An 18,650-nucleotide genomic window follows, 5' to 3' on the forward strand; every position below is an offset into this window, starting at 1 on the left:
TGCCCATTGTCTCCACTGCTCTTCAACATTGTAATGGAAGTTTCAGCCATTGCAATTAGGGAAGAAAAGGCGATCAAGTGTATCCATATATGGTCAGAATAGATCAAACTTTTGCTCTTTGCAGATGACATGATTGTATATCTGGAAAACACCAGGGATTCTACTACAAAACTCTTAGAAGTGATCAAGGAATACAGCAGCATCTCAGGTTACAAAATCAACATTCATAAATCGGTAGCCTTTATACATACCAACAATAATCAAGCTGAAAAAACAGTTAAGGACTCTATTCCGTTCACAGTAGTGCCAAAGCAGATGAATTATTTGGGCATTTATCTAACAAAAGACGTGAAAAATCTCCATAAAGAGAACTATAAAACCCTAGAAAAGAAATAGCTGAAAACGTTAACAAATGAAAAAACATACCATGCTTATGGCTGGGAAGAATCGACATTGTTAAAATGTCCATACTACCCAAAGCAATATACAATTTTAATGCAATTCCTATTAAAGCTCCACTGTCATACTTTAAAGATCTTGAAAAATAATACTTTGTTTTATATGGAATCAGAAAAAACCTTGAATAGCCAAGACATTACTCAGAAATAAAAACAAAGCAGGAGGAATCACGCTACAAGACCTCAGACTATACTACAAATCGATAGTGATCAAAACTGCATGGTACTGGCACAAAAACAGAGAGGTAGATGTCTGGAACAGAATAGAGAACCAAGAGATGAATCCAGCTACTTACCATTATTTGATCTTTGACAAGCCAATTAAAAACATTCAGTGGGGAAAAGATTCCCTATTTAACAAATGGTGCTGGGTGAACTGGCTGGCAACCTGTAGAAGGCTGAAACTGGACCCACACCTTTCACCATTAACTAAGATAAACTCTCACTGGATAAAAGATTTAAACTTAAGACATGAAACTATAAAAATACTAGAAGAGTGTGCAGGGAAAACCCTTGAAGAAATTGGTCTGGGTGAGTATTTTATGAGGAGGACCCCCTGGGCAATTGAAGTAGCTTCAAAAATACACTACTGGAACCTGATCAAACTAAAAAGCATCTGCACAGCCAAGAACACAGTAAGTAAATCAAGCAGACAGCCCTCAGAATGGGAGAAGATATTTGCAGGTTATGTCTCCGACAAAGGTCTAATTACCAGAATCCACAGAGAACTCAAACATATAAGCAAGAAAAGAACAAGTGATCCCATCGCAGGCTGGGCAAGGGACTTGAAGAAAAACTTCTCTGAAGGATACAGACACACAGCCTACAGACATATGAAAAAATGCTCATCATCTTTAATCATCAGAGAAAGGCAAATCAAAACTCTTTGAGATACCATCTAACTCCAGTAAGATTAGCCCATATCACAAAATCCCAAGACCAGAGATGTTGGCGTGGATGTGGAGAAAAGGGAACACTTCTACACTGCTTGTGGGAATGCAAATTAATACATTCCTTTTGGAAAGATGTTTGGAGAACACTTAGAAATCTAAAAATAGATCTGCCATTCAGTCCTATAATTCCTCTACTAGGTATATACCCAGATGACAAAAAATCACATTATAACAAAGATATTTGTACCAGAATGTTTATTGCAGCCCAATTCATAATTGCTATGGAAAATTATCGATGGGCACTTGGAAAAAGCCCAAGTGCCTATCCATGAATAGATTAATAAACTGTACACCATGTACAGTGTACAACTGTACACTGTAAATTCCATGTACACCATGGAATATTATGCAGCCTTAAAGAAAGATGGAGACTTTATCTCTTTCATGGATGGAGCTGGAACATAGTCTTCTTAGTAAAGTATCTCAAGAATGGAAGAAAAAGTATCCAATGTACTCAGCCCTACTATGATGCCGGGTCCTCCGGCAGTCGCAGTTGAGGGAAGATTGGGGCCAGCCTGACCTCAACCCAGGGGCTGAGCGGGATGGCGAGTGTCGGCAGCTCGAAGAAAACCACACGGAGAGGGGAGGCTGTTGAAGCAGGATCTCAACTTTATTGCGTCAAGCAGCCACTTATATAGAGCGTGGGGAAGGGGCGGGGAAAGGAAGCGGGGGATGAGGTACGTGAAATGGTGTGATGGGTGGCATAACAGGGTTGGGCCAATGGCATGGTACCACATTGGCTGTATCTAGGTAGAGGCAGTTTCAGGCCAGGTCTTGCTGAGTCATTGCTATGCGGAAGTAGCTCGATGGATCTACTTCTAGTCAAGCTCGGGAAGTTGCACTAGGCCTCAGGCACATTGCAGGGCCCAACACTATGAAACCAATTTATGGCTTTCATATGAAAGCTATAACCCAGTTATAATCTAAGAATATGGGGAAGGGGTAGAGGGAGGAGAGGGAGGGGGGAGGATGGGCAGAGGGAGGGTGATTGGTGGGATTACACCTACGGTGCATCTTACAAGGAATGCTATGTTAACCAGTGTGATGAAAATGTGTCAAACTGTTTATAAAACCAGTGTGTGCCCCATGATCGCATTTATGTACACAGCTATGATTTAATATTAATAAAAATTAAATTAAAAATTAAAAAAATTAAAACACTATTTCAAAATTGGGAGAAAAAAAATAAATAAAGACCTGCCCAAAAGGTTGGGCAGGGGTCCCCAGCCTTCATCTCCTCAACAGCATTTGTCTTATCCCTGAGACTCTGGACATTTACTACCCTCTCTGTGGTAAATATCAAAGCCTCCAAAAGAGCATTATTTGCCAAGGGATACCCAGCCTGCTGGCTACTTGACTCAATATTGGAGGAGATAAGAGACCTCAGAATCAAGTGCAGTTTGAATTCCAGCCCTGCCCTGAGTCCTGAGTGGCCTTGGACAGCCCAGGTGAGGTTTCCATACATGTGGAATGATCCCATCAGTGTTAAGCATATCCATCAAATATTTATCATTTCTTCTTGGTGATAACATTTAAAATCCTCTCTTTCATCTATCGTGAAGTACCACAATATGTTATTCTGTCATTGGCAAAAACATGGATAAATCTAGAGGACATTATGTCACGCAAAATAAGCGAGGCACAGAGAGACAAATACCACATGATCTCACTTATATGTGGAATCTAAACAAACCAAATGACCAGAAGTAAAGAGTAGAATAGTGGGCACCAGCGTGTGGGGGTGGAGTTCCGGGAAGGGGAGCTATTAGACAGCAGGTAGAGTCCCAGTTACTCCAGGAGAACTCAGCTCTGGGCTTCTTTTGCCCAGCAGGGGGCTCTAGAGGGCTTGGATTTTGCAGGACTCAGCCTCTGCCATGTCCTTTGCTTGAAGGGCAGGTAACCCTCAACCCCGGCCAGGTCGCCCAGCTTTCTCACTTGTGGATCTTGATCTCCGCGTACTCACTGCCAGTGGCCTCATATTTCTCCAGGTCCTGAGATTTCATCTTATGGAAGCTGAGAGACGCATAAAGGAGCTCTTGTCCCTGCCCTGAGGAAGAGGAGGCCACGGCTGGGGGAGGCTGGTCTGGGGAGCTGTCATCTATCTGGGAGCCAATCATGGGGCCCTGAGTAGAGAGAGAGAGCGCGAGAGGGAGTCAGAGCAACCCGGGGACAGGATAAGCAGAGAGAGTGCTGAGAGGAAGCCTGTGACTTCCTTCATCTGTTTGTTTTTCATGAATTTCTGTTGGGCTCTCCTTCGTCCTCACTTTCCATGAACATTTAATACTTAACAAGCACCTTATTTGGGGTTTACCAATTTCATTAACTTCTCGCAACAACCCCATGAGGGAGATATTAATATTGCCTCCATTTTATGGATATGAAAACTGAGGCTGAAGCAAGAAGCAGCCTGCCCAACTCCCTGTTGCACCAGTGTCCAATCCATGCAGTTCTCTCTGACCCCACAGGTTGGTGTTTCACAGAGGCCCCCAGTGTGTGAGGCCCTAAGCTGGGTGCTGGAGGTGCTGGGGAGGACAGGGTAGAAAAGGGTCCTGTCCTCTTGCAGCTCACCGTGTAAATGAGGGAAGTGGCAATAGATGACTATTCACAGCGGCCTGACATGGCACATGCACAGGCTGGGCTTCTCCACACTCACTTCCTACCCATGGCCTCCTGCGGCTCCCCTACCCCCATCAGCCTCCTGCATCTGAGCAGGGCCCCTGCTCTTCCCTCTGCCTAGGGACTCTTCAGTCACACAACCAAATACAAAATCACTCACAGAAACCACACGTCAATCATGAATGGGGAGAAAAATTTCCAAACCATACATCTCATAAGAGGTTAATATCCAAAACACATAAAGAGCTCATATACCTCAACAATGAAAATGAGTTAATCCAGTTAGCAAACAGGCAAAGAACTCTAAGAGACTTTTCACCAAAGAAGAGAACAAATGGCCTGTGAGCATATGAAAAGATGCTCAGATCACTGATTATTAGAGAAATGTCAAAACCATAATGAGATGTCACCTCACGTCCATTAGAATGGCCAGAAAATAACGAGTGTGAGAATGTGAGGAAATGGGAACCCCTGTGTGCCGTGAGGGGAATGGAAAGTGAGGCAACCACTACAGAAAGCCCTATGGAAGCTGTCAAACCATCTCAAATAGCATTAGCACGGCATCCTGCTTGGGGGCATATACCCCAAAGGATTGAAAACATGATCTTGATGAGATATTTGCCTGCTCCTTCACTGCAGCATTACTCACCACAGCCAGGAGGTGGAAGCCGTGCAAAGGCCCATCCGCAGATACACCGATAAGGAAAATGAGACACGTCTATGCACAAGAGTGTATTAATCCCTCTTTTTAAATCACGGGACATACATTAAGGACAGCTGTTAAGTGAATAACCCAGTCACAAGATAACAAACTCTGCATGACTCCACTTGTATGAGATGTCTGGAGTAGTCGAACTCATAGAAACAGAAGGTAGAATTAGTCCTGGTGGACAAGAGGGCAGGAAAGGGGTACTTTTCAATGGTTATAGAGTTTCACTATTGCATAAGGAAAATGTTCTAGAGATCTGTGGCACGACTGTACACATAAGCAGATTAAGATGGCAAATTCTATTTTACTTTTTTTTTTACCATGATAGCGAAATAGGTATTAATAAATAACAAAAATAACTCACAAAGCATCTCTTAGCAGTACCTATTTTTCTATACCCTGCATTCCCCCCAAGAATCTATCTTTTATACCATGTTTATTTCTCGTTTTATTAGTTGTTTGGTTGGTTGACTGGTTTTGTTAATATCTTTCTGTCTAGATTAAAACTTCACTAAGTCGAAGATTTTGAAAATATTTTTCATAGGTGGGTCCCAAGAGCCAACACTGCTAGTCTCTTAGTAGGTGCTTAATAATTTTTCTGAGAAAATCAATAAATGAAAGGACATATATTACTTTGTTGCCCAAAACCTTCCACAGGCCTCTACTTACATTGTATACACAATCAATAAATGGCACAGTGACACTGGAGCATAAAAGGTAAACAGGAAGGAAGATATGGAAGTGGAGAGGGAAGAGCATTGAGGAGAGAGGAACAGCCCATGCAAAGATTCAGAGGCACAAATAACTTCCTTGTGGGTGATAACAGTGGAAAGTCCAGATGGAGCACAGATCCAGAGGCAGGAGAGGCTGGAGGGCAGGGATGGGATGAGGGTCCAGCAAGTGTGGCACTTGCCAGAGCACAAAATTAAAACAGCGCCAAAAATATCAGCAGCTGAGATAAATAATGGTTTCCTGTAATGTTTTTTGTTTGTTTGCTTTTGTTTTTATGCAGTTTTGGCCGGGTTGGGCTTGAACCCTCCACTCACAGCACATGGGGCCGGCACCCTACTCCTTGAGCCACAGGCACCGCCCTCCTGCGGTGTTTTTAAAATCAAAATTAATTCAAAAAAATCAGTGTCAAAGAAAAATTTAAATAAACCCTGCGTTAGTAAAAGTGTTCTGTTGACTCTCTTGAAGTCTGGGACAAAAGAAAAAAAAAATTATGCCTCTATTTACGTTTCATGTATTTTTATGGTCAATTTTCCCCACAATGTTAATAATTGAAATAATGTTGAGAAACTGAAAAATAATGTGTATTAAAACATGATTTTAAGTTTGAAGATGGTATGTATACTGAAACCATAATTTGTCTAAAAGTTTCCTGTCCTGCCTCTTCTGGAAGCAAAGCAGACACAATATTTTCAAAATCTTCTTTGTTCCTCTAGTTTTCAGTTGAGAATGCGTCCCTCCTTGACAACTGACTTAGTCTCTTAACTAAGTAATGAACTTGAACAATTTTTAACTAACTATGGTTTAAGTAACTACAGCATTATTTAAAATTTTGATACTTTGTTCAGTATTGAATTTTAAAATTAATTTTGATGTTTTAAAAACATAGTGCCTAAAAACTTCAATCGTCTTAATTGCTGAGTGTTTGGCATGCCCTTAAATTTTGCATTCAGAGGAAGTGCCTCACTCAAGTCATCCTAATTTCTGTCCTACTGGAGAGGGAGGTGCTTAAGAGGCCAGAATGTGCAGGGCTATAGGCTGAGGTGTTTGAGGTTTTTACTCTAGATCAGGGGTTGGCAAGCTACAGCCCTTGGGTGAAATGCCACCAACTGCCTGCATTGTAAGTAAAGTTTTATTGGAACACGGTCGTCTTCATTCATTGCTGCCTGCTCTGTGGCTGCTTTCATCCTACAGTGGCAAACAGGACTGAGAATTTGCAGCAGAGACCACACAGCCCACAAAGCCAAAAAGTATTTACCATCTGGCCCTTGGAGAAAATATTTCTTGGCCTCTGCTCTCGACAGTATGGAGGGTGGTGGGGGGAGTCAGGGAAAAGCTGCTCAAATGCAGAGGCCCTGGGCAGTGATGACTTTGAGAAGAGGAGGTGAGAGGCCGGGAGGTGAGGGGGTCCAAGAAGGGAACCTGAGGCCTCAGCAATGAGAGGGCTCAGGATAAAGGGTGGGGACCAATGACCGCTGTTCTGGGTGGGGGGTGGGGCAGGAAAGACATGGTGAATTTGGGGTCGTAGGAGAAGAAAGAAAGGACAGAGAGGAGGTAACTTTTCCTCTGTGCCTGGCTGTGGAGCAGGGGCAGACTTTCATGTGTCAACAGCGTGGGAGATTCCCGCAGGGGAGGCCGGATTTTAGGGAGGAGGAGGAAGAGATGAAAAAGCAACTTTGGCCGTGTCTAGCTGAGCAATCTCGGAGGCCATCCGGTGGGCAGTGTCCAGGCTGGATGCTGGATATAGAGACTCCCATGTCACTCACCTGCGAGCCTGAGCCCCTGACAGCGTCTGCATCCTCAGCGCGTTTCTCCCCAGCGCCCTCTGCTGGCCTTGCTGCCTTCCTGCTGCAGGACCTCACCCTGACAGGAGACCAGAGAGCCTTTCAGTCTAGGGGCATCAGTGAGCAGCCCCACCCAAGTCCATTTCCTAATGAGGGGTTAGAGGGTGACCGTGGTGGGAGAGGGGCTGTCTTGTCCCAGAGACCCCAATACAGAACACAGTCACCTCCCTCCTGGACTGTGAGGCCCCAGGTTTGCTGTAAACTAGGAGCCCCCCGCCCCAAACATAGGCCCCCATGGAATTCTCCCATGCATACATGACCTCCTTGCTACCCTTGCTTCAAGCTCATGACCCATCCAGGTGCCTCCAAGTCTGGCTTCAGGGACACAGTTCCCGACCTGCCCTCCCCAAGGTCAATGCTTACACAATGAAGATGATGCAGAAGGACAGGAAGAGCAGGGCTGTGACTCCGGCTCCCCAGACCCCCGCCAGCATCACTTCTGACACAGGCTGTGCTTTCTCTGCAGATGGGTGGGAGTCATTTTGTGAATCACCTCTGAGAACTCTTCTCTTCCCCTCCCAGTCCCCAGATATAAAGAACATGGTTGACAGGGGAGGAGGGACTATTCTTGAGACAAATGAAGCTGGGAAGTGCTAGGTGCCACCTATCTTTATGTAAAAATTCCTTATTTTGTTTTAAGTGTAATTAGTTTGCATTCAATTATATTACTTTAAAAAGATTGTCACATTGCCATATTACTTCCCTTAATTGCTGACTTGTTTTTCTGTTTTCAATTTTGTACCCAAGGTGAGTCCCTCGCGTGTCTCACACTAGTCTCAGCCCTGCAGAGCAAGGACTTTTTCTCCCCAAACTATTTCCGGACCCCTGTTCAGGTCCCAGCCCTACCCCATCAAGGTCCACCACCTCCCCTCATCTCACCCCACACTCCTGCTGTGCAGGAAGAGGACAGCGAGGGTCCAGGTAAGTTTCAAACCTTGCAGCTGAGCTTCCCTTTGTAGTTAGGGCCTGCTGGGTGCACAGTCAGGGTGGGACAGGTGTGATCTCATTCCCTAGCTCCTCCTCCACTCACGTGTGGGCTCAGTCTTCAGGATGAGGCTCAGGGAGATGTGCTGCAAGCCCATAGGGTTCTGCGCTCGGCAGGTGAATTCTTCCTCATTCCTGAAGTGCACTTCAGGCAGCTCCAGCACCCCAGGACTCAAAGACTGTGAGGGGCACAGAGTCAGACTCCTCCAGGTCCAGCTCAGCCTGGCAGGGGGGTTGCTGTCAGCAGCACAGGCCAGGCGCAGAGGCTGGCCCTCCAGGACTGGCAGAGATGAGCCGTTCCTCATGGTCACGGGTGCTGGAGAGAAAGAAACAGAATCAGAGTGACAAAGAGATCTGAAGACAGTGGAAGGACACAGAAGGAGATGGGTGAAGGGAACACACACAGGGATACTGAATGGAGGAAAACACACACTCTACTGCTCACTCTTGGGAATGTAAACCCTTAAGTTTTTTTTGTTTTTTTTTTGAGACAGAGTCTCAAGCTGTCGCTCTGGGTAAAGTGCTGTGGTGTCACAACTCACAGCAACCTCCAACTCTTAAACTTAAGTGATTCTCTTGCCTCAGCCTCCCAAATAGCTGGGACTACAGGCGTTCACCACAACACCCAGCTATTTTTTGGTTGTAGTTGTCATTGGTTGGCAGGCCTGGGCCGGATTCAAACCCGCCAGCTCTGGTGTGTGTGTCTGGCACACTAGCCACTTGAGCTATAGGTGCCAAGCCATAAACCCTTAAATGAGGACAATTTGGCCATATCTCTCAAATTAGAATATATGATCAGCTAAATGTTGCTGTAAGAATTTATACCACAAGCTTAGTTATTCCCCGTGACAGTAGATACAAGATTATTTGTTGCAGCATGTCTGTGGTATGGTAAAGTCAAGACCATGGCTTTCCATTAGAAGAGGTCACAAAATCAGACAAAGAAATACTACCCAGTCCTGGAGGAGAATGAGGACACTCTGTGCTACTGGTGTCAAACCACCTCTGATTGCCTTCAGGTGAATAGACCAAGGCTCAGGACAGCCTGTGGGAAAACCGGTGGGTTCTGGGGAGGAGGTGGGACCTGAGGACAGACTCTGTGTGTGTTTTGAATTTTTCCCCATGTGACCTTAGCACCCATCTAGAAGTACATAAAACTATGGTGGAAAATAAAAAGATGAGGCTGAAAGAGTGTTCAGGAAATGGGTGAGAAAAGGCCTTGAAGCCAGCTCTGCCTGTCAATGTTGTCCTGTCCTTGCTGTGGGCCAGGGAGATCATGGAGGAGTCTGAGGGGAGGTGGGGTCAGAAGGTCTACGGGTGAGAAGGGGCCTGGGGTCACCAACAAGGGGGTCTCAGGTGAGCAGGGTGAGTCCAAGACAGAAGAGACCCTGCTCCCACAGCCCAGGGCGGGCCTGTCCTACCTGTGCTGTTTCCATGGAGGACAGTCACCGTCAAGTTCTGAGGAGAGTCTGGGGCAGAAAGACATGGAAGCCCAGAGTCACTGCTGAGGGCTGAGTGGATGCTGGGGTCTGTCCCCAGGAGCCACATGGTGGGGATGATCAAGCCGGCCTTCTCCAGACCCTCCCCACCCAGACCCCACATGCAACCCTGAGCCCATCCCACTGCCCTTGGGAACCTCCAGCAAAGCCCTGGATGTTCCAGCCCAGCTCTCACAGGACACATTGAGAAGAACAGTCTTCTTTGTGGTCACACCAGCCCCAGGCAAGGTCACCTGACAGGTGAGGTTGGTGCCATGGTGCAGGGCCTGTGGGATGAGAGTGAGCACAGAAGAGCGACCAGCAGTGGGGCCTCGGGTGGACACCGAGGGCCCTTCCCAGGTGATCGTGGGGGGTGTTCCTTGTTCACAGGCCCAGGGCACTGAGCAGGTCAGGTTGCTGGGGAGGCCGCACTCCAAGGTTCCCGGGATGAAGACGTTGGGCATGTGGGTCAGGGCTGGGGAGGAGAGGGGAACATGCAGCATCAGGATGGAGGGTCCCCGGTGCAGCCCTGAGAGGAGCTCGGCCCTGGTCCAGCTCCTCCCCTGACCCAACAGGCTTCACCCCAACCCCTCCCATGACAGGTACTAAGCCCAGCCCTGCCCTGCGGCCTCACCACCTCCCCTGTGGGCCCCACCACCTCCCTGTGGGCACCCCTGGAGCCCAGGCCTTACCCGTCACATGCACTGAGAGCTTGAGAGATCTGTAGCTGTATTTTAGAGTTCCTCTCTCCACCCGAAAAAAGTATGACCTGCTGTCCTCCCTTCTGGCATCTCTGATGCTCAGGGAGCAGTTGTTGGTCGTGGGATCACCAAGGAGGTGGAATCTGCCCTGGGTCTCCTTCTGCACAGGTCGAGTTGGGTGGTTCGTGGCCACTGGACCTTGCAGGTATACATCGGCCCCTTCCCAGAACCAGTAGCCATAAACAGAGTCAGAGTATTCCCAGCCACTCCAGCGGTAGGAGAAGGAGCAGGGCACATGGACACACAGGCCCTCCTGCACTGTCACCTCCCTCTGCACTTGCAGTGAATAATCTTTCCTGGAGTCTCCAAACCCCTCCACCCTCCCCCAGAGCAGGGCCAGCAGCAGTGGCAGCAGCGGCAGCAGCATGTCCGGGTGGAGGTTTGCTCCTCAGGGTTCTTCGGTCAGGAACTGAGAGCTGCAGAACTCAGAGAAGGCCACACAGGAAGTGGAGGGTGAGGTCAGAACTGTGACCCTCTTCAGAGGAGGAACTTTGTACCCAGACAATGCCAGGGCCAAGGCAGCACTGAAGATCAACTGCTACCACCCATGTCCATGTCCACCCTGGGGACCCTGTGGCCAGAGAGGGAGAGAGGCTCACCCAGGTTCCCACCCTATGCAGCGCCGACCCCATCTCCTGCTTCTCTGTCAACACCCTTGGGTGACATTTTCTGCAAGGTAAAAATGGGTGTCCTCTGGCCGGATCCCTGAGTCTGGGGCCGTGGCCCACTGTGGAGGTCAGGATTGAGGCTCAGGGACAAGGTGATGGGGGAAGCCCAGGGGGGTGACCAGCAGCCTCTCCTTCCCCCTCAGCAACCATGAGGTGGGCGTCCCCTTTCTGCACCTCCAAGTCAGCACACAGGCCCAGATCCTGTCTTTGTGAACTCACCGTCCACTGGGGAGACAGTAAGCCTGGTGATGCCTAAGCTCCCTATGACAGGAGATTCCTGGGGGATGCACAGATAAGGTAGGGGACGGGGGAGGGAGGGTGTCAGAAGGACCGAGTGCATGGCCCTGGGCCGTGCAGGTGAGGAGTCTATGACTTAATACACACCAAGGACACAGAGGTAGCCTGGGAGACTGAGGTCCCAGGGTTATGGTGCAGTACGGTTTGGTAGGAGGAAGGTTTGGCAGAGGTGAAGGGCAGATTTCGAAAAGAATAGAAACTTCTCCTTTCCTAGAGGCATCTGGGCATCAGGTCAGATTCTGTCACCATCATTATTTCCTGTGGCCTCCTTCCTCCAGAGCATGGTAAGTCCCCAGGTCTCCAGGGCTTAACTGCTGCAGGTCTGCTCCCAGGAGCCCAGGTAAACCGGAGTCTCGGAGCCAGGAAACCAGCCTTGGGGCTGTCCACACTCAGGCAGGTTGGGATCACGAAACAGGCACCTGAATTCAACACAGGATGATTTTCAATTGTGTGTCTGGGGCTAGAGGACATCGGGGGACCCTGGGAGGTGGAGCCTCCTTTGACCTGGGTCAGTTTTTCTTGAAACATTCTTTCAGGGAAACATAAAACCTTCAGAGAAAAGTGTCCACAAAAGAACAACTTGGTGATTCATGAAATGAGCACCTTCTGAGCAGTAGAGCATCACCAGCAGCACCCCAGGCCCCCCCGGTGTTCCCCTGTCCTATTGACAACCTCTCACGCCCTTCTGCAGCAGCCCTGGCTTCATTGTATTGCCTCTTGTCTTCTTCCTTGTCTGTCTATTTTTATCATGTCAGCATGCTGCCTTGGAACCTATGACTTTGTATATCTTTTTCTGAAGATTTTGCATAATAGAAAATTACAGGGCTGGATGCAGAGGCTCATGCCTGTAACCCTAGCACTCTGGGAGGCCGAGTCGGGTGGATCCCTTGAGCTCAGGAGTTCCAAACCAGACTGAGAAAGATGGAGACCTTGTCTCTACTAAAAATAAAAGAATAAATAAACAGCTAGGAGGTCGGAGATTAAAGATGGCAGCCGAGTAACAGCTTCCCTGCAACTGGGAACAGCGAGTCTGGGGAGACAAGTCTCCAGGCATCTCTGGCCGGTGGGATCTGCCTATAATCATCCCTTTGAGGATAAAGGGAGCCAGCAAGGGACGTCTGGACCCCAAGAGGAGGACAAAAACAGTGCAAAACTGGCAAGTGGTTGCGTGTGTTTGATCAACCTAATCACGCCGGCAACCGTAAGTACAAGCAGCAGTGAGACTGCAAACCGGAAAGGCCTTACCTGTGAACTGTTTCGGTGTTCTTGGACTTGGCACTCAGTTGAACTGCCTTGCAGAGAGCCTGAGCAGGAGTGTGGAGAACTTTGGGCATTGTCTGGGGCCCCAGACTGAGCCACTGAGCTGGGCACAGGAAGCCATTGTGAAAGAACTGCCCCGGCAAGCTCCACCCTCAGGGTCTCAGAGCAAGGATTGGGCAGGTCAAAGTACCCTACTGATTGAGCAGCCTAAAGGCGGAGACTGACCTGCCTTATAGCCTTAATCCTTAGGGGCAGAGTGAGACGGTTTTGGCACACTGGAGCCTTGGGCTGTTGCCCTGGGTGGAGTGCCGTGACGTCACAGCTCATAGCAACCTCAAACTCCTGGGCTTGGCACCGCCCAGACCTCCATAAGAGCTGTGCAGTGACCCCTAACCAGTGACCCACACCCACCGGGCCTCCACATGCCCTAACCAGGAACTGCGGGAGCCACACAACCCTGCATCCTCCCTTCTGTCTCCTCCCAGCTTCCACACTAGCCCATTCATCTGGACAGGGACTCTGGTAGCTGCGTGACCTTTGGAGCCCTCCCTGCCTCTGTGCAGAGCTCCTCTCCTGGCCAGAGATTGCTGGAGCCTTGGGCTCTCTGGGCCAAAGTCACTGGGTGCCTGGCACTCCCAGAACCGTGCGCACCACCCCCAGACCTGTTGCTGGATCCGGGTGTGTCACAAACTGGAGCTGCTTCCACAACCAGAACTCCCTAGCTACAGCAGCCCCAGAGGAACTACACAGGGTCACTCCCTACAAAGATCCAGCACAATAGAGTGATCCCGCTGGGGTCTAATCTTGGAGAGACACCTCCCCAACTCTGAGGACGGCCAGAGGCAATGGTGAAAAACAATAATGAGGCGAAATCAACAGAAAAACTCTGGCAATATGAATAATCAGAGTAGATCAACTCCCCCAAGGATCAATGGGGCAGAAACAGCACAAGACCCCATGCACAAACAAATAGCTGAGATGTCAGAAATTGAATTCAGGATCTGGATAGCAAATAAGGTCAAATTAGAATTCCAAAAGTTATCTCAAGAATTCAACGGATTCAAAGACCAAATGACCAAAGATTTCGACACATTGAGACAAGAAGTTGCATCCCTCAAAGATCTGAGAAACACAGTAGAATCCCTCAGTAACAGAATGGAGCAAGCAGAAGAAAAGATTTCTGACATTGAAGACAAAGCTTTCGAATGCTCCCAAACACTCAAAGAAGAAGAGAAATGTAGAGCAAAAACAGACCACTCTCTCAGAGAGCTCTGGATAATTTGAAGAAAACCAATATTCGTCGTATAGGGATCCCCGAAAGTGATGAAGTGGCTTCACAAGGAACAGAGTCTCTTCTCCATGAGATTATGAAGGAGCACTTTCCAGACATGCCAAGAGATTCCGAATTTCAGATAGCAGACAGTTTCAGAACTCCAGCATGACTCAACCCAAATAAGACATCTCCCAGACACATCATAATCAATTTCACTAAAGTTAATATGAAGGAGAAAATTCTGAAAGCTGCCAGATGAAAGAAAACATTACCTACAAGGGGAAGAATATCAGAATAACTGCAGATCTCTCTGCTGAAACCTTTCAAGCTAGAAGAGAATGGTCATCGACTTTTAATCTCCTAAAACAAAATAACTTTCAACCCAGGATCCTGTACCCAGCTAAACTGAGCTTCATTTATGACGGAGAAATTAAATACTTCAATGACATTCACATGTTGAAGAAATTTGCGATAACTAAACCAGCTCTCCAGGATATCCTCAGACCTATCCCCCATAAAGACCAGCATAATCCTCCACCACAAAAGTAAACTCACCCAGAAAATTTTGATCAAATTCCAGTTGCAAAAGGATTAAAAATGTCCACTGGACTCTCCAAAGGCTTATCAATACTCTCAATTAATGTGAATGGTTTAAACTGTCCTCTAAAGAGGCACAGGTTGGCTGACTGGATACAAAAACTCAAGCCAGATATCTTCTGCCTACAAGAATCGCATCTTACATTAAAAGACAAATATAGACTCAAGGTGAAGGGATGGTCATCTATATTCCAGGCAAATGGAAAGCAGAAAAAAGCAGGCGTTGCAATCCTGTTTGCAGATGCAATAGGCTTTAAACCAACCAAAATAATTAAGAATAAGGATGGACACTTCATATTTGCTAAAGGTAATACTCAATATGATGAGATCTCTATTATTAACATTTATGCACCGGGCGGCACCTGTGGCTCAGTCAGTAAGGCGCCGGCCCCATATACCGAGGGTGGCGGGTTCAAACCTGGCCCCGGCCAAACTGCAACCAAAAAATAGCCGGGCGTTGTGGCGGGCGCCTGTAGTCCCAGCTACTCGGGAGGCTGAGGCAAGAGGATCGCTTAAGCCCCAGGAGTTGGAGGTTGCTGTGAGCTGTGTGAGGCCATGGCACTCTACGGAGGGCCATAAAGTGAGACTCTGTCTCTACAAAAAAAAAATATGTATTTATGCACCCAACCACAATGCACTTCAATTTATAAGAGAAACTCTAACAGACATGAGCAACTCAATTTTCTTCACTTCCATAGTAGTTGGAGATTTTAACACCCCTTTAGCAGTGCTGGATAGATACTCCAAAAAGAAGCTAAGCAAAGAAATTTTAGATTTAAACTCAACCATTCAACATCTGGACTTAACAGACATCTACAGAACATTTCATCCCAACAAAACTGAATACACATTCTTCTTATCAGCCCATGGAACATACTCCAAAATCAACCACATCCTAGGCCACAAATCTAACCTCAGCAAATTTAAAAAAATAGAAATTATTCCTTGCATCTTCTCAGACCATCATGGAATAAAAGTTGAACTCAATAACAACAGGAACCTGCATACCCATACAAGAACATGGAAGCTGAACAACCTTATGCTGAAGGATAGATGGGTTATAGATGAGATTAAGAAGGAAATCTCCAAGTTTTTGGAAGTAAACAACAATCAAGACATGAATTACCAGAACCTCTGGGATACTGCAAAGGCAGTCCTAAGAGGGAAATTTATAGCACTGCAAGCCTTCCTCAAGAAAACGGAAAGAGAGGAAGTTAATAACTTAATGGGACATCTCAAGCAACTGGAGAAGGAAGAACACTCCAACCCCAAACCCAGCAGAAGAAAAGAAATAACCAAAATCAGAGCAGAGCTAAATGAAATTGAAAACAAAGGAATTATACAACAAATCAATAAATCCAAAAGCTGGTTTTTTGAAAAGATCAATAAAATAGATAAACCTTTGGCCAACCTAACCAGGAAAAAAAGAGTAAAATCTCTAATTTCATCAATCAGAAATGGTAATGAAGAAATAACAACAGACCCCTCAGAAATTCAAAAAATCCTTAACGAACACTACAAGAAACTGTACTCTCACAAATATGAAAATCTGAAAGAAATCGACCAATACCTGGAAGCACGCCACCTACCAAGACTTAGCCAGAACGAAGTGGAAATGTTGAACAGGCCTATATCAAGTTCTGAAATAGCATCAACTATACAAAATCCCCCTAAAAAGAAAAGCCCAGGACCAGATGGCTTTACGTCAGAATTCTACCAAACATTTAAAGAAGAACTAGTACCTATACTACTAAACCTCTTCCAAAATATAGAAAAAGAAGGAATATTACCCAGCACATTCTACGAAGCAAACATCACCTTGATCCCCAAACCAGGGAAAGACCCAACAAGAAAAGAAAATTATAGACCAATATCACTAATGAATATAGATGCTAAAATACTCAATAAGATCCTAACAAACAGAATCCAACAACACATCAAAAAAATTATACACCATGACCAAGTCGGATTTATCCCAGGGTCTCAAGGCTGGTTCAATATACGTAAATCTATAAATGTAATTCAACACATAAACAAACTTAAAAATAAAGACCATATGATTCTTTCAATTGATGCAGAAAAAGCTTTTGATAATATCCAGCATCCCTTCATGATCAGAGCACTTAAGAAAATTGGTATAGGGCACCTGTGGCTCAGTCGGTAAGGCGCCAGCCCCATATACCGAGGGTGGCGGGTTCAAACCCACCCCGGCTGAATTGCAACCAAAAAAATAGACGGGCGTTGTGGCGGGCGCCTGTAGTCCCAGCTACTCGGGAGACTGAGGCAAGAGGATCACTTAAGCCCAGGAGTTGGAGGTTGCTATGAGCTGTGTGATGCCACAGCACTTTACCCAGGGCCATAAAGTGAGACTCTGTCTCTACAAAAAAAAAAAAAAGAAAGAAAGAAAATTGGTATAGAAGGGACATTTCTTAAACTAACAGAGGCCATCTACAGCAAACCCACAGCCAATATCGTATTGAATGGAGTTAAATTGAAATCATTTCCACTTAGATCAGGAACCAGGCAAGGCTGCCCATTGTCTCCATTGCTCTTTAACATTGTAATGGAAGTTTTAGCCATTGCAATTAGGGAAGAAAAGGCAATCAAGGTATCCACATAGGGTCAGAAGAGATCAAACTTTCACTGTTCGCAGATGATATGATGGTATATCTGGAAAACACTAGGGATTCTACTACAAAACTTTTAGAAGTGATCAAGGAATATAGCAATGTCTCAGGCTACAAAATCAACACCTATAAATCTGTAGCCTTTATATATACCAACAATAACCAAGCCGAACAAACAGTCAAGGACTCTATTCCTTTCACAGTAGTGCCAAAGAAGATGAAATATTCGGGAGTATACCTAACAAAAGACGTGAAAGATCTCTACAAAGAAAACTATGAAACTCTAAGAAAAGAAATAGCCGAAGATACTAACAGATGGAAAAACATACCACGCTCATGGCTGGGAAGAATCAACATTGTTAAAATGTCCATACTGCCCAAAGCAATATATAACTTTAATGCAATTCCTATTAAAGCTCCATTGTCATACTTTAAAGATCTTGAAAAAATAATACTTCGTTTTATATGGAATCAGAAAAAACCTCGAATAGCCAAAACATTACTGAGCAATAAAAACAAAGCAGGAGGAATCACGCTACAAGACCTGAGACTGCACTATAAATCCATAGTGATCAAAACAGCATGGTACTGGCACAAAAGCAGAGAAGTAGATGTCTGGAACAGAATAGAGAACCAAGAGATGGATCCAGCTACTTACCGTTACTTGATCTTTGACAAGCCAATTAAAAACATCCAGTGGGGAAAAGATTCACTATTTAACAAATGGTGCTGGGTAAACTGGCTGGGAACCTGTAGAAGATTGAAACTGGACCCACACCTTAACTAAGATAGACTCTCACTGGATAAAAGATTTAAACTTAAGACATGAAACTATAAAAATACTTGAAGAAAGTGCAGGGAAAACTCTTGAAGGAATCGGCCTGGGTGAATATTTTATGAGGAGGACTCCCCAGGCAATTGAAGCAGTATCAAAAATACACTACTGGGACCTGATCAAACTAAAAAGCTTCTGCACAGCCAAGAACATAGTGAGTAAAGCAAGCATATGGCCCTCAGAATGGGAGAAAATATTTGCAAGTTATACCTCCGATAAAGGTCTGATAACCAGAATCCACAGAGAACTCAAACGTATTAACAAGAAAAGAACACGTGACACCATCTCAGGGTGGGCAAGGGACTTAAAGAGAAACTTCTCTAAAGAAGACTGACACAAGATCTAGAAACACATGAAAAAAAGATCATCATCCTTAATCATCAGAGAAATGCAAATCAAAACTACTCTGAGATATCACCTAACCCCAGTAAGAGTAGCCCACATAACAAAATCCCAAAACCAGAAATGCTGGCGTGGATGTGGAGGAAAGGGCACACTTCTACACTGCTGGTGGGAATGCCCACTAATACGTTCCTTCTGGAAGGACATTTGGAGAACACT

At 46.0% G+C, this 18,650-nt stretch overlaps 1 protein-coding gene across 3 annotated transcripts; it reads right to left on the reverse strand.

Moving 5' to 3' along the window:
* Positions 1 to 1,790: 1,790 nt before the first annotated feature.
* Positions 1,791 to 12,858, reverse strand: LOC128597384 (sialic acid-binding Ig-like lectin 8). 3 transcript variants are annotated; one of them, XM_053607736.1, is made up of 9 exons: positions 12,743 to 12,858; positions 11,585 to 11,916; positions 10,464 to 11,477; positions 9,968 to 10,246; positions 9,715 to 9,762; positions 8,340 to 8,609; positions 7,673 to 7,769; positions 7,232 to 7,328; positions 1,791 to 3,534 (listed from the first exon to the last, which is right to left on the reverse strand). In XM_053607736.1, the coding sequence occupies exons 3-9, from the start codon at positions 10,897 to 10,899 to the stop codon at positions 3,343 to 3,345; spliced, it is 1,419 nt and encodes a 472-aa protein (XP_053463711.1). In that variant the 5' UTR covers positions 10,900 to 11,477; positions 11,585 to 11,916; positions 12,743 to 12,858; the 3' UTR covers positions 1,791 to 3,342. The 3 variants fall into 3 exon arrangements, with proteins under 3 accessions (XP_053463711.1, XP_053463712.1, XP_053463710.1); XM_053607737.1 differs by lacking the exon at positions 12,743 to 12,858 and having other exon boundaries at positions 1,791 to 3,458; positions 11,585 to 11,949; XM_053607735.1 differs by lacking the exon at positions 12,743 to 12,858 and having other exon boundaries at positions 11,585 to 11,949.
* Positions 12,859 to 18,650: the final 5,792 nt, after the last annotated feature.

The sequence above is a fragment of the Nycticebus coucang genome, chromosome 10 (genome assembly GCF_027406575.1).
Source record: "Nycticebus coucang isolate mNycCou1 chromosome 10, mNycCou1.pri, whole genome shotgun sequence".
Taxonomy (NCBI): Eukaryota; Metazoa; Chordata; class Mammalia; order Primates; family Lorisidae; genus Nycticebus; species Nycticebus coucang.

Bases quoted from the DNA above. Each gene is read 5' to 3' on its own strand.
- LOC128597384 (XM_053607736.1), bottom strand. From the start codon at position 10,899: ATGCTGCTGCCGCTGCTGCCACTGCTGCTGGCCCTGCTCTGGGGGAGG. The intron at 8,610-9,714 runs GTAGGACAGGCC...CTTTCTCTCCAG, and splicing joins CCTCCATGGAAACAGCACAG to CACCCGTGACCATGAGGAAC. The intron at 7,770-8,339 runs GTGAGTGGAGGA...ACCCATCTGCAG, and splicing joins CCTGAAGACTGAGCCCACAC to AGAAAGCACAGCCTGTGTCA.